Source organism: Cibotium barometz, chromosome 64 (genome assembly GCF_041138505.1).
Source record: "Cibotium barometz isolate CiBa-2024 chromosome 64, ASM4113850v1, whole genome shotgun sequence".
Lineage (NCBI taxonomy): Eukaryota > Viridiplantae > Streptophyta > Polypodiopsida > Cyatheales > Cibotiaceae > Cibotium > Cibotium barometz.
In genome coordinates, this window is record NC_141109.1 from 22,761,865 (window position 1) to 22,784,528 (window position 22,664).

The following is a 22,664-nucleotide window of genomic DNA, read 5'->3' on the forward strand; positions in this document are numbered from 1 at the left end:
TGTAGGGGCTGGCTGATCTGAATCCCCCCTGATTGCAATGGGTAATAGTCCATCAAACATGTCCTGTATGCCTGTATCATTACTTTTATACAAGCTGTACATGGGCTATTCTGAATTTTCAGCAAATACCACATCTCTACTGACAAAAATCCTTCGTGTTGTTGGATTATAAAGACGGTATCCTTTGCTCTCATTGCTGTAGCCCACAAAAATGCATTTCATTGCTTTGTCATCTAGCTTTGTTCGGAGTTGTTTTGGCACATGTGCATATGCCAAACACCCAAATGTACGCATATAATCCACTGTTGGCTTTCGGCTATACCAAGCCTCAAATGGTTTTATGGTTTTCAAAGCTTTCGTTGGACACCTGATCAACACATGAGTTGCACACATTATAGCTTCCATCCAAAAATTGTGAGGCAACTTTTGTGCTTTCACCATGCATCTTGCCATCTCCATGAGAGATCTATTTTTCCTTTCAGCTACACCATTCTGCTGTGGTGTATAAGGCACAGTACATTCGTGTTTGATGCCCTTTTTTTGAAGCATATAATCCTTGAATGCATTTTCAGCCATTGCTGCAAAGTGTCGAAAGCATGTAAACACCTCTGCTTTCGCTTTCAAAGGGTAAACCCAAGCAAACCTGGAGTAGTCATCAATGAATGTGACAAAGTAAAGATGCCCCCCTATGGATGGTGTCCGCATTGGACCACATACATCACTATGTATGAGCTGTAATTTACTCTCAGCTCTAACAGCTCCATCTTTGAGGAATGGTTTTCGTTGCATCTTTCCCAAAATACACCCCTCACATACATGTATTGGTGGAGACTCAAGAGGTGGCATATTATCAACCATATGATGCTTCTGCAGCAAAAGCAACTCCGAAAATTTACATGCCCAAAACGAGCATGCCATAGCTCTGCATCTTGCATAGCAGGAGTGTGGGCAGCCATTGTATTTGCATCATAAGTACGCTTGTCATAGCTGTCCAGCTTATACAAGCCTTTGTATCGTGTTCTAAAAGTCACTATTTCATAACCTTTTGATGGGTCTTTTACTAAACACTTCCCATCTTCAAATTCAACCTTTAAACCTTGGTCGTTAATGGCTGAGACGGAGAGCAGATTTTTCTTTATCCCTGGAACATACAATACATTTTTCATACATATATTGGCACCATTGGCTGCAATAAGTATGACATTGCCAATTCCCTTTACTGGATATGTGGTATGATCTGCATGATAGAGTGCGGCCATTTGAAGCATAAACCAAGTGCTGAAATACATCTTTGCATGAAGTGATGTGGCTCGAAGCACCACTATCAAAATACCATGATACATCCTGTCTGTCAAATGCAATGCAAGACATATCATTGTCTGAAACACTTGGTGTGTCACTAGTGCATGTGACCAAAAAAGTGTACTCTTCTTGAATTATATTAGCTGATTGCTGTGCTTTGTCATCAGAAGAGTCTACTACTGCATTGCCTGCTTCTTTCCTTTTCTCTTTTGCAATGCGCTTCCTACATTCACTGATGTAGTGTCCAGGCTTATGGTAGTAGTGACATTTGCCCTTCTTTTTAGGCTTGTTTACATCCCCTTTGTCAAACTTTTCACCACCAAAAGAGGGCTGTCCATGACCAGCCTTGCTAGACTGTTGTCCCCCATGCTTAAAGCTCTTTGCTTTACCCTTATCCTTGGCTGTAAATGCCTGGTCTCCACCACGGTTGCTCGATAAGTTTGCTCTTGTTTGCTCTTCTTGCAAGAGTAAACCCACTAAGTGACGGGATCACCACCTCCTCTCATAGAGAGGTTGAGGTGTGTGTGAAAGCCCAAGTAGGAAGGTGGTAAAGAATGAAGAGTGTTGGTGACCAGCTGTCTATCTGGGATAACCTCCTAGAGTCCCATCTCTTCTGCTCTTGCAAGTGTGGTAGCCACAAAATGCAAGTCAACCCTTGCATGTGTGTCACATCCATATAATATAGAAGTACAAAATATTATATGTAGAGTGTCCTTTCACACTTGATATCCAAGGGGAAAAACCACATGGGAAAAAGTGCCCTTGGTTAAGCCCTGTTCACACATAGCACTACCATAAGTGAGCATATGCCTACACGGGGCTATGCAAATCTGCCATCTCTAGTAAGAACTTGGGGTCGAGCAAGTAGGTGGAACTGGAATTGGCATAGTGGAAATATGAAGGTGAGAGACCTAAAGGGCTAGTCTCCCACGTTCCTTCTCATATGGCATGATGATCGCGGCCTCAGTGGCCCAAGTCAAAGTCTACCAGGTTACCTTCCCAATGCCCTGATATGTCTGCATACTCGTCCCTTGTCTTCTGTCGTCGCAGTTCGAAGATCTACCTTTGGTACGTTTGTATCCAACAGTCTAATTGGTCCTTGGAAAAAGTCTCGAGACCATCTCTTAGACTAGCCATGAAGGAAACACTAACGTGACTTGCAGACCTAGATTTGATACTATGAAACTAACACATTATTGTGCAAAAGATTGGCTGCATGAAACGCTAAGACAAACCCTATCTTCAGATGCAGAAATGTATATAGGATGACCTAACACACACTAGTAGATGGGCTGACATGAATGCTTTGTGCTTGGAACACATCTATTTTGGTATAGTCTCATGAACGGGGATTGTCCATACCAATGTTGCATTGCATAGCATCTTTATGTGCTTGCTTGACCAATGTGTAGTTGTGGGTAAGGGGACGTCAACCCATGAACCGTGCTTGTGAAACTGTTTGCTGACATGATTATGTGGCATGTGACATGTGGTAAATATTGGTCATAACGGGGTCTTAGGATCTAGCATTAATTTATAAGTGAGTGTGTATACACTTTATTAAGTTTTGGGTGACCAAAACTCACTTACCAGTCTCGAGGTGGACATACCAATGTTGTATTGCATAGCATCTTTATGTGCTTGCTTGATCAATGTGTAGTTGTGGGTAAGGGGATGCCAAATCGTGAACCGTGCTTGTAAAACTGTCCGCTGACATGATTATGTGGCAAGTGACGTGTGGTAAATATTGGTCATAACGGGACCTTAGGATCTAGCATTAATTTGTAAGTGAGTGTGTATACACTTTATTAAGTTTTGGGTGACCAAAACTCACTTACCAGTCCTAAGGTGGACAAAGCACAATGTTCACCTCCAACACCTTATCCCCTTTGTTCAAAGAGAGGAACCAGCCATGTGTCAGTCCTAGCTTGGTAACCCCAACTTACTTTCCCTCTCTGGCTGACACCTAGGGTGGACATTTCATCATGTCTCTCTTCTTCCTCTCTGGAGAAGTTAGCGCCTCCTTCAAGAGACTCTATGGCTGTATTTTCTGCACTTTTCTCCTTCCCTACACCATATCTAAGCTTGTTAGGTTGTTTTCCAAGCTTCTAAGAGTGTTTCCAGGGTGTATTCACTCTTCTACATACTCCCAATGACTGAAATTTAGCAAAACAATCCTATTATTTGCTGTAATTCTGGTCTTTTGGCTGAAAACCCTAATTTCAGTCTTCATTTCTCAAGTTGAACCATAGGGGAAGCTTTTCGAGGGTTCCCTTCATCCTCTTGAAGACTTTTGTCGTGAAGGATCACGACAGATTGAAGGTTTCAACACTCCAGACGCTTCCATCATGAAGAATTCCACTGTCATGGACTCTACTTGCAATTGGTAAGCTTTAATGCTCAATTATGGAAGCAAGTAGCAAGAGGGAAGAGCAGGACTCTATGTTTACATACCCTGTGTAGTGTTCTCTTGTCATACGTGCTCTCTTGTAGATTGTGTCTACCATGTGTCGGTGGAACAATAGAGAGCAGATGGTAGGGAACATGGGCACTTGAGAGGATAGTGTGAGTTGAAGATCTTCACCGACAACCATATTGTTTGCAATACTTTATTTTATTTTATTTTATTGTTTTTTTTTACTGGCCTTTGGTCGAAGATCCTTCTGTAGTTACCGATTTTTCACTGCCCGTAGGCACTTAATTATCTGTCCGTAGTAGGCGATGCCACCAAGGAAGCACCAAGGGGGTTTTTGAATCTAGGATCTCTTGGTTCTAGGCAAACACCTTCACGACTTGAGCTATCACCTCATTGATTGCAATGCTGCATTCATATGCATTGGTATGGAAATTTGGTCAGAAATGCCCTTGACACATGTACTTGATTCTCCCAAGATCCATATATATTATTTGAGGGAGGGGCCGTCTGTTTTGGCTCATCCTGCGTCTCTTGTCAATTGAGTGAATTACATCTTGTATTGGGCCCGTTGCCCATAAAATCTCAGTGTATTGATTAGCATTGTGTTCAACCAAATATTCCACACCAATCGGTGAAATTACATTGGTATCAGAGCATACAGTTCTCTTTCACTTCCATCGTGAAAGACAATCACCATGAACACTAGCTATCTCTGCACTTGAAACACTATGGACAGACGTACAATGAATGTTGAAGATTCCAACACGAGGCGGGGACAATGATATGCATGCTTCCAATGCTTTACATTAGAATATACTCATGTGGTGTATACTAGGGAATAGGAACATGTGGGACAACCGTCCAGTGGTAAAGAGAGAATGTAGGAAGGAGAGTCCATAGTCTTAAGGACTAAACTTACCTGTATGCAGGCTCTTCTTTATGCACAAGAAGAACAATTGAAGCTCCAGGATCCATTGGTAGATGATCGTTTGAAAGTCAAGAAAGCGGAATCATTTATGAATCATGCTATGGCAATGATAGCTCAACAGTTGCACATGCAATCAAGGGATGCAACACTTGTATACTTAGCTCATACTAAGGATGCTTATGAAGAACATGTAGCTATCCCATGTGTCTTGGTATCGCGAGAGGTGGTTGATGAACAAGAGCACATGTGTAAGAGGATGAACTCTCGTACAGTTAGAGAGGAACCATCGGTGAATTCACACCTTGCAGGTGTATCTTATGTAGCCTGTGAAGAATGCAATTTTTATGGCAGTGGTCCAAATATATATTAAATGCTATTGCTGGCTGAAAATGTGCATACACAATACATGCAACAAGGGCTGCAAGTTTTTGTTGGTGCAGGTATTCCGTGTATCTCTCATGCTACTCATGCACGCGAGTGTGCTTGTAAGGAAGAAGTTATGAGTGAGAATGCACCAATGTATGTTGAGGGGCCAGCCATGCCTCATGCTTACAAGGCACATGTTTCTATACCCCCTTTTGTTCCCAAAATGATGCAAGTCACAAGGGCTGTCCCAATGGACATGCACATAGGAAAAATATATTCAGATATAGGCTAATGCATCAAAGTCTCATGACAACCAGAGGAAAATCTTTTAAGTTTGACACATATCATGGGGAATGTGATGCGTCAAGGCATTTGCTTTTATGACCCAGTTTGATATTTCTTTGAGTGTTGAGGATTTCACTCAGAAATCCATTATCTGGTATGTAAGCATGTTTATGAAAGATACTGCTGTAACTCGCGACGGCGGGTGCCCGGGGGACTAGGGCCTTTGACACACTTGTTGATACCATCAAAGCATATCAAAACACTTAAAGATGGCCACGGTCTTAACACATATCCATCTTCACTTTGCATAAAACATAAAGCTGGACAAAACATCCACAAATGCTGAAAATGGAGCTTGCACGTGTGACACCGCATAGAGGCCGGAATGGACCAACCCCCCCCCCCCCCCCCCCCCCCCCCCCCCCCCCTTGGAGTATTTTATTATCCAAGGAGAATAATATCATGTACAAGCTTTGAGGGCCTTACTCTCCCCACGGGAGATGCCGGATTATCCCTATACAAATGCCATAACACAGCCCAACACAAGGCTACCAAGCCGGAACATAGGCTGTAGAAATGCCGAGCCAACAATATAATCCATATACCTCCGTGTGGGTACTGATTCTTCCCCCAAAACCACGGGTCTTCATGCAATAGAGCTGGTACAGCAAGTACAACTCTCCATTCAGCCGGTACAGTAGGTACAATGGTTGGTACAGCAAGTACAATGGTTGGTACAGTAGGTACAGTGGTTGGTATAGCCGGTACGGTGGCTGGTACAGCAAGTACAGACGCTGGTACAACTGGTACAATGGGTGATACGGCAAGTACAGAAGTTGGTACAGTTGGTACGATGGTTGGTACAGCAGGTACAGTGGTTGGTACAGTCGGTACGATGGCTGGTACAGCAGGTACAACAAGTACAAATGCTGGTGCAACAAGTACAATGGCTAGAAATCATAATAAATGATTAAATACCCTTGCCTTCAGTATTGCTTCGCGATGGAAGTCTCCAAAACAGTCCCCAACAGCCGGTATTCTTCATGGGCAGCCTTCAAGAGAGAGAGAAAGAGAGTAGCCATCATTAGGGCAGCCTGTAAAACGGTGGTAGAGGCTAGTGTGCAGCAAGAGAGCCTCCATTAATGAAGAGAGGGGGCTCCAATTTATAGATTTGGGCCTACCATGAGCTAAAATGGCAAGAGAAGGCTACAATGACAAGTGGAGAGCCACACAATAGCTGAAGTGACAAGTGTGAGGCCACTTGTCTCACTTTGATCCCTTTTTCTAACAAGTGTCAGGCCACTTGTCTCTTTGGTCCACTTTCTTGCCACATGTCCCAATCTAAGAGATGGGTCCTTCCATAATCTTTACCTCTAAAAATATCCCAACTGGTAGACATTCTGTCATAGGCACTTTGCCAACTCTTGGTATCTGCTCAATTCCAGATGTAATGACGCGAACAGAATTTCCATCGGAGTCGGGCCAAAAATAGCAACTCTCCTAAATTTTAGGAGTGTGGTCCTTTGTATTCTAGGATAATCCCCCATTCCCAAAGCTTGTACTTTCCAAATATTTAAACATCCTAGAGTCCACCAGACCCCCTTCAGACTGGGAAATGTCCAGGCTGGTGACATCCTCCCCAGCTGCTTAAAAGTTGTCCGCAACTTTAAGCTTCAAGCCATATATTCAAGATATAATCATGTCCCATCGATTGGGCGAGACAAGACAGTCTCAAAAATCCAATATGACTGAAGAATCCATGTCCCAAAGAAATGGGCGAGACTAAATAAGTCTCCATCATACCAATATCAAAATCATGTCCCAAGATAAATGGGTGAGACAAAAACAGTCCCATAAGTCCAGATATCATAATCATGTCCCAAGATAAATGGGCAAGACAAATCAGTCCCATAAGTCCAGATTTCATAATCCATGTCCCAAGTAAATGGGCGAGACAAAACAGTCCCATAAGTCCAGATTTCATAATCCAGGTCCCAAGTAAATGGGCGAGACAAAACAGTCCCATAAGTCCAGATATCATAATCCATGTCCCAAGTAAATGGGCGAGACAAAATAAGTCTCCTGCCAACAAGACATCGGTCCACATGACCCTTCGCATAGACATAAGTCCCGTCATGTCCACTTTACCACTTGCAATCCGTGTTGGTACTCTGACCACACACCTTGGATGAGAGGTGGGCTCAAGTAACAAGATAAAAGAATCACTCGCAGGCATAGATAACCTGGTGTTCCATAAGCATTTCTGCTACACATAGTTTATAGGCATTTCGGCCACCAACTCACACTACCCTCTCAAGTGCCCATGTTCCCTTCCATCTGCTCTCTATTGTTCCACCCACACATGGTAGAAACAATCTTCAAGAGAGCACGTAGGACAAGAGAACACTACACAGGGTATGTTTCACTACCCTTTGAAGTACCCATGTTCCCTTCCATCTGCTCTCTATTGTTCCACCCTCACATGGTAGAAACAATCTTCAAGAGAGCACGTAGGACAAGAGAACACAAATGTCCTGCCATGTCCTTGGACTCATATGCATCCACTCATATGATCCATACACATGCCCAGGTATAATACATACATGCATCTGCATGTTTCTAGGCCTGACACGCATCCGCATGTCCCTAGAATATAGGGGTTTGTGACATTCTAAACCTCAGGATGGATCCAAATTCCTAGAAAAGAAGTCCAGGAATCCATAGACCTGTAAACCATAATCCTTGTATAGCATAACTCTTACCACATACTCCGTGCTATCCACACACCTTGGAGTAGAGGTGGACTTTATCCATAAAAGCATCATATCCATGAGATATCCAAAGATTTCTTCTCTATAAACTGGGATAGATTCGTCCATAGAAATTGCTTGTGAAGCCCAATATGTATATAAATCTCGTCCAAGAAAGAAATCTCCATAGATATAATCCATCCCAATAAAGGGAGCCATAAACAATGTTTCCCTGAAACCATCTCAACGCAAACAATAACACCTTTCTCCTTGTATCTATACAAGGGTTAGTGAACATCAAAAACAATTCATAGCAAAAGCACTAACTTTGCAAACTCAAAGTATACTTAGCTTTTCTTTGCCAGGTTGGTCATGAAGCCAAAAGAAATATCTCCTCACCTTATCCTTAAGATATCCTGAGATATATCTCCATATAGCTTGCCTGTAAGCTTGATAATATAATCCACAATATCCATATTGAAAGAGTGCTAAACGTGTGCACATAAAGCCAACACTATACTTCCAAGATAAATTTTGTGAATTCATAAATCCTTAGACCAAGCTGTCTATTGCTCATGCTCTTGCTTCATAGGCTCTGAAGTGGCTGGCCATGCTTAATAGCAATGATGGTAAGTGTGGTCCCCACTTGAGATCTTTTCTCTTTCTTATTGATAGAAAGAAGCCTCTGCTTCCAAGAAAGCCTATGCTCTTATACCAATGTAACTCGCGGCGGGGGGTGCCCAGGGGACTAGGGCCTTTGACACACTTGTTGATACCATCAAAGCATATCAAAACACTTAAACATGGCCACAGTCTTAACACGTATCCATCTTCACTTTGCATAAAACATAAAGCTGGATAAAACATCCACAAATGCTGAAAATGGAGCTTGCACGTGTGACACCGCATAGAGGCCGGAATGGGCCGACCCCCCCCCCCCCCCCTTGGAGTATTTTATTACCCAAGGAGAATAATATCATGTACAAGCTTTGAGGGCCTTACTCTCCCCACGGGAGATGCCGGATTATCCCTATACAAATGCCATAACACAGCCCAACACAAGGCTACCAAGCCGAAACATAGGCTGTAGAAATGCCGAGCCAACAATATAATCCATATACCTCCGTGTGGGTACTGATTCTTCCTCAAAAACCACGGGTCTTCATGCAATAGAGCTGGTACAGTAAGTACAACTCTCCATTCAATCGGTACAGTAGGTACAATGGTTGGTACAACAAGTACAATGGCTAGTACAATAGGTACAGTGGTTGGTATAGCCGGTACGGTGGCTGGTACAATAAGTACAGAAGCTGGTACAGCCGGTACAGTGGGTGGTACACCAAGTACAAAAGTTGGTACAGTCGGTACGGTGGTTGGTACAGCAGGTACAGTGGTTGGTACATCCGGTACGATGGTTGGTACAGTAGGTACAGCAAGTACAAATGCTGGTGCAACAAGTACAATGGCTAGAAATCATAATAAATGATTAAATACCCTTGCCTTCAGTATTTCTTCGCGATGGAAGTCTCCAAAACAGTCCCCAACATCCGGTATTCTTCATGGGCAGCCTTCAAGAGAGAGAGAAAGAGAGTAGCCATCATTAGGGCAGCCCGTAAACGGTGGTAGAGGCTAGTGTGTAGCAAGAGAGCCTCTCCATTAATGAAGAGAGAGGGCTCCAATTTATAGATTTTGGCCTACCATGAGCTAAAATGGCAAGAGAAGGCTACAATGACAAGTGGAGAGCCACACAATAGCTGAAGTGACAAGTGTGAGGCTACTTGTCTCATTTGATCCCTTTTTCTAACAAGTGTCAGGCCACTTGTCTCACTTTGGTCCACTTTCTTGCCACATGTCCCAAACTAAGAGATGGGTCCTTCCATAATCTTTACCTCTAAAAATATCCCAACTGGTAGACATTCTGTCATAGGCACTTTGCCAACTCTTGGTATCTGCTCAATTCCAGGGAATGACGCGAACAGAATTTCCATCGGAGTCGGGCCAGAAATAGCAACTCTCCTAAATTTTAGGAGTGTGGTCCTTTGTATTCTAAATCCCCCATTCCCAAAGCTTGTACTTTCCAAATATTTAAACATCCTGGAGTCCACCAGACCCCTTTCAGACTGGGAAATGTCCAGGCTGGTGACAACTGCTGCTCATTGGTGGCTTACTGAGAAGCTCTCCCCAAATCCTGTTAGATCATGGGCATAGTTCAAGCAGAGGTGTTGTGCCCAGTTTGCCTCCCAATGCATTAAATGAGATAACAACACCGAGTAATTGGAACTCAGGTTGATCCAACAAGGCTAAACCCTCGTTCCAATTCAAAGTGACGACAGTTCAAAACCTGCAAAATAGTGGGCAATCACCATAAAAGGACCAAAACCAAGACAAAAATGGTCGAAAGGCTGAAAATAAGCCGACCAAGAAGCGTCCCTTCAAAGTGAAAGACTATGGTCTCACTGCACAGAAGAAAGAGTAGTTTATATGAGCGAGGAAAAATGCTTTACTTGTGGTAGCATTTGCCCAAATAAGAAGTGTGATAATATGAATGCACCAAAGCCCAATGTGCATATGGTTCTTGAAGTGCAAGGGAATACTTCACATGATAGCAAAGACAGGTTTGAATGTAAAGCTTGGGGACGGCTTAAGGATAGCGCGGTTTGTTTTTGTTTAACGATTGTGCAACTGAGAACCTCATATCTACACAAATGGCAGCCGCCGCTGCTTTGTGTATTGAAGTGAGGAACATGGGTCTTCAAATTGAAGCAGGGACTACCTTTGTTGGTAAAGAAGTGCAAGTTACATCAATTATTGGCAAGTTGCGCATACATGTGGATCATGAAAACTTTCTTGTAGCCCCTGTGAAAACTTTCTCGGGTACCACACGCGCATTGATCCGCGCAAGGCTTACAAGACCAACAAGATCACCTTCATGCGTAAAGGCCAAGAGACAATGGGGATAGCATCACCCTCTTCACCAGTATCAATCACTTGACAAGTAAGATGGATCCACACGTTTTAGCCGAATTGATTTGAAGAGTGGTAGTACGTGTGGTACCTAAGGACGTACATAAAACTACTTTCAGGACAACAGTTGGGCTTTATAAGTATCTTGTTATACCTTTTGGTCTTCAGAATGTCCTGGCCACATTCAATAGAACGATGGATCGCATGTTCCGTGTTGACAAGAAAGTTACAAGTGTCCTCTTTGATGACATCGTAGTCTTCTCAAAGATCGAAGAAGATCATAGAGCTCGTTTGACTACTGCTTTTGAAGAACTCCGTAATCATAAACTCTTCATAAATGCAAAGAAGAGCAAGTTCTTCTTGTCAAAGATACACTATCTTGGGCATATTATGTCGAAAAATGGAGTGCGGATGGATCCTGCAAAGATTGATGCAATTTGGGATTGGCCTGAATTGAGATCCGTAGTTTTCTTGGAGTATGCTCTTACTATGGTAGGTTCATTTGGCACTTTGCATGGATTTCTTCTCCTTTGCATGACTTGATAAAGAAGAAGGCTATATTTAAATGGACTAATTTAGAGAGAGATGCATTCCTTAAATTGAAAGATGCAGCTACACATAGTCCAGTGTTGATCATTCTGGATTTGCAAAAGCCATTCAGTGTGGAATGTGATGCATCTGGAAACTATATAGGAGTTGTCCTAAATCAAGAGGGACGTGCTGTTGCTTATGAGAGTTGTAGAGAGCATGATGCAGAGCTCTCTCTAGGCATTTATGAGAAAGAGCTCTTGGTTGTAATTCATGCACTAATCATATGGAAACATTACTTTCTTGGGGTTGATTTCACTTGTGAAGATAGATCACGAGAGTTTGAGATATTTTCTTACGCAAACTAAATTGTTAGAGAAGCATATGAGGATGGCCAATTTTCTTTCTATGTTTCATTTTCAGATCTTGCACACTCCAGGAAAGAAGAATGTAGTGGTAGATGCATTGTCATGAAAGCTGTATGCAGCAGCTATCTCGATTGCCTCTCATGGTGGGGACTTGTCTATCATGCGTGATTTGTACCATATACGGATGTTGATTTCTCCACGATTTGGGCTGATTTGATGGCTGGTTATGAACAGGTCGCATATGTGATCAAAGAGGGTTATCTTATGAAAGACAAATGCCTATTTGTGGTGTTTGACATGAGGCAAAAGGTTTTGGATGAGTGCCATGCTCCTCCATATGTTGGTCATAGAGCCAACTACGCATATGATTGAGCGGTATTTCTTTTAGCCAGGTATGCGGAAGGACATAGAGGCACATGTACGTGCATGTATCACCTGTCAAAAGGTGAAATTTGATAGGCAAAAGGCACCAGGCTTGCTTCAGCCATTGCCTATTCCCACACAACCATGGGAAAGCATACTTACCAAGGATCCAACAGGGTAATGATGCTATTTGGACAATTGTGGACAGGTTTAGTAAGCAAGCTCACTTCTTACCGGTCAAGAAGACTATCAAAGCTGATGTTAAGATATATCTTGCACAAGTGTTCAAGCATCATGGAATGCGCAAGTCCATTGTAGGGAATAGAGATTCCAAGACTACAAGTCTCTTTTGGCAGGCCTTGTTTGATAATATGGGGACCAAATTGGACTTCTCATTAGCTTGTCACCCTCAAACGGATGGGCAAAGTGAGGCTGCAAATTCAGCCGTATTGGACCTCTTGAATGTTATGTGGCAGATCAAAAGTCTTCCTGGGAGAAGTACTTACCGCTTGTGGAATTTGCATACAACAACATGGTACATGCATCTACGAGAAAGGCCTCATTTGAGATTGTTTATGGTAAGTTTTTTTTGCCGCCCATCCTTCGCACAAAGGATGAGATATTTGTAGCCGATGAGTATCAATAAACATAGAAGACAATTGAATCTCAAAGAGAATGATTGGGTATTGCTGAAATTCGAGAAATCAAGACTTAGCAAGAGGCCTGGCAAAGAGGGTGCATACCCTAAACTTGTAACCAAGTAGTATGGGCCTTTTCGCATGATCAAGATCAATGAAGTGGCTTTCAGGTTGGCATTGCCTAGTCATTGGCATATACACAATGCTTTTTGTGTGAGTCCTCTTTGCAAGTATATAGGATCGGAGCCCAGTGAACCGGTCATTGAGAATCCACCAGAAGTGGATGAGCTTGAGGAGATTTTGGAGCCGGAACAAATTGTGTATCACAAGAAACACAAGCTTGGTGGAGACAAACTTGTCAGGTGTTACCTTGTGAAGTTCAAGAATTATCTTCCCATTGATGCTAAATGGGTATTTGAAGAGTTCTTTAGAGATTACCCGCGCACTTGCTTCAGACGTATTTGGATGCTTTTTAATTACGGACGAGTGTTTAGAAGCCGGGGGATCGCCACCATTTGGCCACCCAACTGGTCCACTCGTGCTTTCTCGTCATGTGTATACATTCGATTGGCGTCTGTGGCTTTATGCAGGGGATTGATGCCACTCATGTGACATTGCGGATTTGGCTTTCTGTTGGGACCTGTGCCTGTGTGTACATGCCCGGAAATGCCTGGTGGATTGGTGTTCCATTGAGTCTGGTACCTCGTGTACTTGCCTGGAACACGTCTATTTTGGTATAGTCTCATGGAAGGGGATTATCCATACCAATATTGCATTGCATAGCATCTTTATGTGCTTGCCTGCAAATTGAATTTGCATGTTGTTTTCATGCTTGCTTGATCAATGTGTATTTCCAGGTAAGGGGACGCCCCCCCTCCTCCCGTGAACTCTATGTGTGAAACTTTCTGCTCTGCTGACATGGTTATGTGGCTTCCCCTATGGTTCAACTTGAGAAAGGAAGGCTGAATTTAATGTTTTTTGCTAAAAGACTAGAAATTACAGCAAATAAAAGGTTTGTTTTGCTGAATTTCAGTCATTGGGAGTGTGTAGGAGAGTGAATACGGCCTTGAAACACTCTTGGAAGCTTGGAAAACAATCTAACAAGCTTAGATATGGTGTAGGGAAGGAGAAAATACAGCCATATAGCCTCTTGAAGGAGGCGCCAACTTCTAGAGAGAGGAAAAGAGAGAGATGTGAGATGTCCAACCTGGGTCTCAGGCAGAGAGGGAAAGTAAGTTGGGGTCCAAGCTAGGACTAACACATGATTGACTCTTTGGACAAAGGGGATAAGGTCTGGGCTGTGGACCTTGAGCTTTGTCCACCTCACGACATCAGTGAGTGCGAACACAAGGCTGGTCATAATCTATAAGTGAGTTTTGGTTGCCTAAAACTTAATAAAGTGTGTACACACTCATAAATTAATGCTAGATCCTAAGGCTCAATCATATAAGCCCAATACTTACCACCTGTCGGGGTTCTTGATGGGAGCTAATGTGTAGCCTGACAGGTTGGCACATTTGGCGAGCTGGGTGCAGTGAAACCATAGAGGGGTCCAGCCAACTCCATGTAGATTCTGTTTGCTGCCTTATGGACAGAACTTTTTCACATTCCTTAGTGGCCGATTGGAGGGCCTTGTGGGCAGTCGGAGGAATGGAAGGCAGCTGTCCTAAGCATCTGAAGCCCTGGACCCTTCTTGTTTAGACGTGCGCGGATGGGATTACATTTCTATAGGCCCTGAAATTCACTACCTCCTCGCCCCTTAATATGTAATTTCCCTCAGAGAGCAGCCAGTATGGAGGCAGTTGCCTCTCTTTTCTGTTAGATTCATACCTGAGGAGAGGGATTGCATGATGTATCTACGTTTTCAGATGTATTTTGTTGCAAATTGGGGAGCAATTATTCAAGAGATTACCCTAATCCTGCTCCGAATTAGGCTTAGTATTTAATGGTCTAGATCTGAAACACGAGTGAGACACAATCAATGATAAAAGTGTATTTTCTATTACTGAATGAAGGGTGTATACCTGAATATATAGACCTAGAAAAGGTCCCTTTCTCCACAAATTTATCCCCTTGACATGCATGCATGACTCGTTGCATCCTACATTACATCTAATTTTTCTTTGTTTTTTCACCTTATCCTAATATCCTTTCACACACTAAAAACCTTTATAAGAGAATATGTTCATGGTGAGGACTGACCTAGACATACCAACATATTTACTCAAGGAAGCATCTATGTTTGAGAAAAACATGATTCTAAAATTTTGAAGCAAGAGTGCTTGATTGGCCATAAGCCAACATGGCTAGAAGTAACTAGGTAAGTAAAGTTGTAAACCAATTCAATGCCTATACTAATGTCTCGATTGTTGTGGGTTAGGTTGGTCCTGATGACTCGTTAAAAGAGGTGGCAAGGAAGTTGCTGCACCATCAGGTGACTACTGTACCCGTGCTCCATTTTCCAGCACAGGAGCAGATGTTGCCACAGCTCTTGCACTTGGCCACACTCTCTGGTATTTTAAAATGTAAGTGGGTTGTAAGAGCTTAGATAAGTAACACTTTTGACGTTTGAGAGCATGTAAGCAGGTCGCATTTATGTTATGCTTGGTGCCTTTTGGATTGGATTATTTCTGCAGGCTTGTGCAGACATTTTCGGCATTCACCTGGATCATTGCCACTTCTAAACCAGCCAATAGGTTCTTTACCGTTGGGCACATGGACAGGAGACACACCGGATCGCCGTCTTGCAGTGCTTAGAGCAAATACTCCTTTAAGTACTGCTTTGACATTACTTAGTCAAGGTATTTGCACCATTAAGTTTTTGTTATAGTATGTTGGGTATCAGTTGGCTCAGAGTTCCATTGCTGCATGTCACGATGGCAATAGTTACAGCTACCCTCCAAGAAGAGAAGCTGGTATCTTGGATGACGATGTGGTCTCACTCATAGAGGATAACACTCAAGGAAAACATGTAGATCACAATTTGTGATGTTAAGAGTGCACGGTGAGTGGAGAAAGAATTTCTCAGACTTCGCACAAACAACTGTGTGGGTCACAGTTAGCAGGCCATGACCCTAGAAGGCTGCAGCAATTGAACTTGCAACTCAGCAAGCACACTTGGGGGTCTCACTTTCGCATGAAAGGCAGGTCTTTAATCAAGCATATGCAGTCACAACTGGTGTCTGAAGTTTTTCTGATTTTAGGGTTTCTCAGACTCCACACAGTGTGGAAGGGTTTTTGTAGACCCAGCAATGTAATTACCTTTGTCTGTCTTGTACTTATTTTTTTCTAAGGGTCTTCCCTGTGGACTTTCTTTAAGGAACAATGGGGTGCTAGTGGCAAGCATCGACCTATGAAGCTGAAAGCAAATGGGCGATGGAAAAGGGTGTGCTGATGGGATTAATGCATTGAGGCTTTAAGATGCATAGAGCTACTTCTAGTCACTTGGGATCTTTTTTTTCCGTGTGTTTTTTCTTCCTCCACATGACAATCTTGGGAGTGAGGGTTTTCCTACACGTAGCAATGTGAACACCTTTGTCTAGCACTTCTTAATTTTTGAAGTTCCCTCTGTTTCTTAAGGGGTGATGGGTGGCCACTGGCAAGTACGAACCGAGAAGAAGGTGAAAGCAACGTGGGTGATTGGAAAAGAATGGGTGTGCTGATTGGCTCAATGGAGGCTTTAAGAGGAATAGAGCTACTTCTAGTCACTGGGGATCTTCCTTCTTTTGGGTTTTTATAACAATAGGAAATCAAGTAGCATTGTAAATACTTTTTGACATCACCATGACTGGATTTTTGGTTGTATGCTTTAAGTCCATATCTTGAAGCTAGTACTGCCTTTTTGTAGATTATGATTATAACAAGAGTGTACTCTTGGTTTTTGCAGCAAGAGTGAGCTCAATACCTATCATAGATGAGAATGGGTCCCTGCTAGATATTTACGCCAGAAGGTTTGCTCGATTGCTATGTTGAGGATTGATATCCATTTTGACTTAACGAGTATTTGAACTTGTACCTGAGCAGAGCATCTAAATTTTATCCCTGTAATGTTCAATCATTTGCATGTATGAGGTTTAATAATGTAAAAATATTTGAGTTTTGCATGTGTATGCTCGTATCTCTGTTCAAGTAAAACTGTAGCAAAGAGTTGTCCAGTGGACGAAGTGGAGTTTTTTATAAACAAAATGTTGGAGCTTCCAGTTTAAGAAAGATGTGTTTACGTGTGAGTGAGTGAGTGAGTGAGTGAGTGAGTGAGAGAGAGAGGGGAGGGAAGGGAGGCAGGGAGGGAGGGCAGGCTTTGCTCCACAAGAATGAAAAATGTTGTTTGAGTACATTTCGTAATTTATAGAGAACTAATATTAATGCCACTTTTTCTCGGGTGCTCATGTGTGTGCAGTGACATTACAGCTCTGGCAAGGGACAATACCTATGCCCATGTGCAGCTTGATCACCTGACTATTGAACAGGTAAGAAAGCTTAGATTTGGTCAGATTACTTGAGGACTTACAACATTAGATCCTTGTCAGGTCTTCTGTAACTAATAATGGTTTATCTTCCTGTTAGCTCCTTTGACCTGAGGATACATCCATGATAGATTAGCAAACTGAGCACCTTAGGGATGTGTCCCACGGAGACTTGAGGGACTTAAGAAATCTCTGTTAAATGCATGTAGTCAAACCTGATTGATTAGTCATGCAAGTGAACCCTCGGTCACCCCTGTTTTCGACCCTACTTAGCATGACTAACCAATGTAATTTCAGTGCAGGCAAATATTTGTTAGGAGGGGTAAAAGTGTTTTCTCCCAAGTCTGCAAGTCTGCACGAGACTTGGTAGTTATCTACAATTTACTTCATGTGTGCTGATTTGTTTCAGGCTTTGCAATTGCTCCATGATGGAAGTGCTTCAGCAGGGGCAGCTCCTGTTCTAAGATGTCAGATGTGCCTTCGCACTGATACTTTGCAGATCATATTAGAGCGTTTGGCTATGCCCGGTATAATAAGTTTTGTTTTTCTGCCTTCAAGGCTTCATTCCTATGCATTGAATTGTGTTTTGATTTAGGGTTTCTTCCCAAATGACTAACAGACACAAGAGACTTGGGGAATCTAGACTGTAGGGTAAACTGGACAAAACCCACTTTACATGTAGAGGGGACAAGTTACAAGAAATCCAATGTGGCATCCCACAATCTCTCCTTTTGGCAGTTCTCTGGTGACAATCTGTACCTTGTCCAATTAGACCCCATCCCACCCTGAATATATTTGGAATGAGCTGGTGTCTCCAGTGCAGTGTAGGCTGTTCGACCCTTCTTAAGACAATTATGTGAGAAGCGTGCTGGCCTCACAACAAGTGCCTGCCTGCCCTCCCCTACGCTTTTGTTACCTCATCTGCCGGGTAGCATGCGAAGCCACCCTAAGGTTGAATTGCACAGATATCCCATTTTTTCTATTTGTTTGTTTAACTGAGCACTTGTTTCTGTGCAGGTGTTCGGCGAATTATATGCGTAGAAGCAGGGAGCCGCCGCATTGAAGGCATTATCACATTAAGTGATGTTTTTAAATTCTTACTTCGCTAGGTTGGGGCACTACCTGTGAGTCTTTGTATATGGAAATATTTTTCACTCCCTTAAACTGGTGTAGGATTCGATTTGGTTGGTCTCTCCAAGCATTTGACACAATTTTTAGGCCCTTTTCATTATGCTTGGAAAATCTCTTGAAAGGGAGTAATGCACGTAGAGGAGATTCCTGCTCCTTGTTAATGTTGGTAATTTAGTTGGCATTCTTGGAATTGGGATATGGTGGATAGGTTACTCGAGGTGGACAATTTTGTGTAAGGGTGGTAATTTGGTCTTGGAAATAAGGTGCATTTTGTGCACTCTCATGGTTTCACAGAGGAAGCAGTGGGTTTCAAGATGGACTTCAGTTTATTGTGTAGTGCTAGTTCTACAAGGTTTCAGCCCGAGTAGATCCTCTGTGCCATTGCCTCATACAATTGTTTCCTTCCATTGGAAATCTTCATCTCTTTCCACGCTTGAGTATGTGGAACGACGTTAGTATATTTTCTGTTATTCACGAGCTTCCATAGGAATTCAAACAGTGAAGTTATGTTAATCCTACAGGCAACTGGTTTGCTTTCAAGTTTAAGCTTGCTGTGTTCCTTCAGATGAGCATTATGGTCGTATGTGGTGGAGTTGGAATAGCAACAACAGGTGGTGAGAGAAATACTAGTCAATATGTGGTGGAGTTGGATTCGCAATGGCAGGTGTTAAGAAAAATAATGTAAAAACTTTGTATGGAATTTCTGCTGACAACTACAAGGCCCTCATTCTTTACATTGCATTGAAGATTGTAAAATTGTTGAGCTTGCTAGCAGCACGTCAGTGCCCTCTTTACATGTATCCAACTTACTTTCCTACTTTCCCTCTTCATGGCCATATGAGTAGAGGTGCCAGCTGATTTGAGTGTTGTGCATGGTTTCTGTTTGATGGAGTGGTCATAAGTATGATTGGACAAGCGATTTGTGGCTTAATAAGCAGGTATATTTTTTAAGTTGAGGAGTTGACTTGAACGCTTGCCTTCACCAGCAGAAAGCAAAAGAGAAGGCACTGGTTGGGGATTTTTGATTAGCTGTGATGCTGGCAGTAGCGCGTTGAGCAAATTCCTGCTGGGTTAGGAATTATAGCTTCATCATGCCCAATTTTTGTGCAATGAGACTTCATGTGGATATGGTTTATAGGTGTACGTGAGCGTGCATGGATGTTCGAGTGCTGTTGTGCATGGTCTAGACCATTGCAAGTGGTGGTATCATCTTGTTCTTGCTGGGGAGATTTGTGTTACCTCTTGTTCTCTTCTCTATTAGGGGAATTAGTCCTTCAGAGATGAGCGTGAGGTGGTGGGTGTTCTTTTGTTTGCAAAATGTTCTGTGAACCATACAATCCTGTTCTTGCACAAACTGTAATTTAGAACACTCTTCACCCACACAAATTACTTAAGCTCTCACCCAGTAAAACACATCTTTGCATCTGGGAAGAGATTGTGTTTCAACTTTTAGCAGCGAAGTCCAGAAAGTGAAACATGCATGGCATCTCATGTTAACCCACACAAGAACTGTGTTATGGACTTGTTAATGCTTGTTTGGTCTTGCGAAGACTTCATCAGGGCCTTGTCCTTCTATACATGCTACCATTATTTTGTGTTTAGTGGTGTGAGCTTCAATTTGATATTGTAGACATGAATGCCAACATTTGTAGCATTTTATTTTGAGTATGTACCTTAAAGTTGCCCAACTTTTATTGCTATTAAATTCATGTGCCTCTGGATGCTCGAGTTCACTAGCTTCATAACCAGTCAGAAGCTCATCTTCAATCAACTTCTGACTGGTTATGAAGCTAGTGAACTCATTTACAAGCTCAGTCAGAAGCTCATCTTCAATCCGCTTCTGACTGGTAATGAAGTTATGAGTATAATATAGTCGTGTGACTGGAAATTAAGATACGTAACACACGGATTGGCAGTCCATGATCACAAGAACGATAGTCAGTCATGAATGCCCATGTCTCTCTCACGCAATCCCCCCATGAAGCCAAGGGCCAGGGGCTTGACAGAGAAGAATCAAAGCGGAATAAGTCTCTTGGAGTGATATTGTAGAAGATCTTCTGTAGATCAGTAGAAATTTGCAAGTGAAGGTGGTCATTGTGATGAAAGGTGCTTATGCTGAGCAGTGGTTGGATGGAGTGGTGTTTGGGAGGAGCGGTGCTTAGGTGCCGGGGTAAGGGGCAAAGAAGCAGTGGTGATCGGTGATGACCGTTACAATCTACGAGTACTCGAGAGCAAAGAATTCTTCATATCTGTTCGGAGCAGCGCTTGATTTTAAAAAAAATATTAAACCAATCAAAGTAAGGATGACAGCTCAATCTACCTGGTTTTTAGTTCCCAAAATCTACACTATATGCAAGATATACAACTAAAATGAATCCTAAAAATACCTGCTACCAACAAACATGTGGTTTTAGTTGAGGGTCAGAGCAATAGGACGTCTTCTCAAGCAAGAAATTGAGAAGGCAGCATAGTGAGGGAAACAACATGTGGTTTTAGTTCAGGGTCAGAGCAATAGGACATCTTCTCAAGCAAACACTGTAACAGAGGAGAGATTAAATGTCTCACAAAGCAAGACAAAGGAGGTGGCACCGGTCATGACAGGACAATCAAATCTATTAAGACACAATGTAGTGGAAAAAGATGGTTGTAGATGGAAAGAAGTAGATGTTACATCCAATCAACTAGTAACACTCTCAGATTGAACAATGTCCAATCAACAATTGGTAGCACTCTCCGATCGAACTCCTCTGCTTTGAAGATGCTAAAAGACCATTAAATAGGCAAAGACGGGAGAAAGGAGACCCAAAATTAGAGGTGGCAAGAATGTGGTTGACAAACATTTATAGTCTAGACCAAGGAGGCGACTCAAAAGATCAAGATGATAGGCTTGTGACACTCTCAAGGAGTTTGATCTGTACTTCTCAAGATAGGCAAAGACAAAGGTCTGAGAAGGAGCAGCAATTAAAGTTAGTGAGCAAGCACATCCAAGAACTCCAAGCCTATGTAAACAAACATTTATAGTCTAGATCAAGGAGGTTACTCAAAAGATCAAGATGATAGGCTTGTGACACTCTCAAGGAGTTTGATCTGCACTTCTCAAGATAGGCAAAGACAAAGGTCTTAGAAGGAGCAGCAATTAAAGTTAGTGAGCAAGCACATTCAAGAACTCCAAGCCTATGTAAACAAACATTTATAGTCTAGACCAAGGGGGCGACTCAAAAGATCAAGATGATAGGCTTGTGACACTATCAAGGAGTTTGATCTGCACTTCTCAAGATAGGCAAAGACAAAGGTCTGAGAAGGAGCAGCAATTAAAGTTAGTGAGCAAGCACATCCAAGAACTCCAAGAATCTAAATCACAAATTACTACCATTTCTAGCATGTTAGAACAGTTGTAGGAAGAAAAGAGAAGCTCGACACTATGGGCAGTAGAGAAGAACAAGGTTCAAAATGACATGGGTTGACTCCAGAAAAATTGCGAGGAATGGTTTTAGGAATTAGGACCTATAAACAAAGATAGGGATTAGCTAAGCAAGGCCAACAAGGAGCTTTCTCAACAGATGACTCTTCAAATGAAAGGATGAGGAATGCTCAGCATACAACTACAAAGATATGGAGAAGAGCTTCTAGAGGCCAATGAATTTTTTCTAAAACAACTCCAAAAGTACCAAGAGGGTGAGAAAAAGGCAACACAAAAAGCAAAGGAGGAATATGAGCAAGCATCCCTAAAGATAGGAATGCTTTCAACTAGCTCAAAGGTACAAAGTTGAAGTCGAAACAAAGGATGAAGAGTTGGAGTTGGTTATTCGAAATTAGAGAGAGAATGAAGATGCAAGATCATCTCCCATACATACCCATAATCTTATGGACACCCTCTTCTATCTTGAACATGTTGCTATCTGGTCAAACCTGGCACTTCAGTGGTTTAAGGGCACCCAACCGGTTTCTTTACACGTTGTCTCCTCGCTTGTCACCCTTTTTTCTTCTTTTTCATATATCAGCTCAATCGGGCACTACTGGTTGCCCCTCAAGACCATTGCAAGGAATTTTACAAAGAAAAAATTGTTATTCCAACAGAACTCTTGATCATGAAGGAACATTGTGGCATTGTCAATGGCCATTAGAGACAAGTTGGCAGTCCGTTAGCGGTGAACCCTTAGAG

The 22,664-nt window shown here is 42.5% G+C and overlaps 1 protein-coding gene across 6 annotated transcripts in view; it reads left to right on the plus strand.

Moving 5' to 3' along the window:
* The window catches only part of LOC147603427 (sucrose nonfermenting 4-like protein), a 103,080-nt gene extending 83,756 nt beyond the window's left edge, over nt 1-19,324 (plus strand). For all 6 annotated transcript variants that reach the window (XM_086796896.1, XM_086796894.1, XM_086796895.1 and 3 more), the window contains exons 8-13: nt 15,289-15,433; nt 15,545-15,709; nt 16,795-16,858; nt 17,305-17,374; nt 17,781-17,898; nt 18,389-19,324. In XM_086796896.1, the coding sequence (XP_086653022.1) occupies nt 15,289-15,433; nt 15,545-15,709; nt 16,795-16,858; nt 17,305-17,374; nt 17,781-17,898; nt 18,389-18,480 (654 nt within the window). In that variant the 3' untranslated portion in view covers nt 18,481-19,324. The remainder of the gene's footprint in view (nt 1-15,288; nt 15,434-15,544; nt 15,710-16,794; nt 16,859-17,304; nt 17,375-17,780; nt 17,899-18,388) is intronic.
* Nucleotides 19,325-22,664: the final 3,340 nt, after the last annotated feature.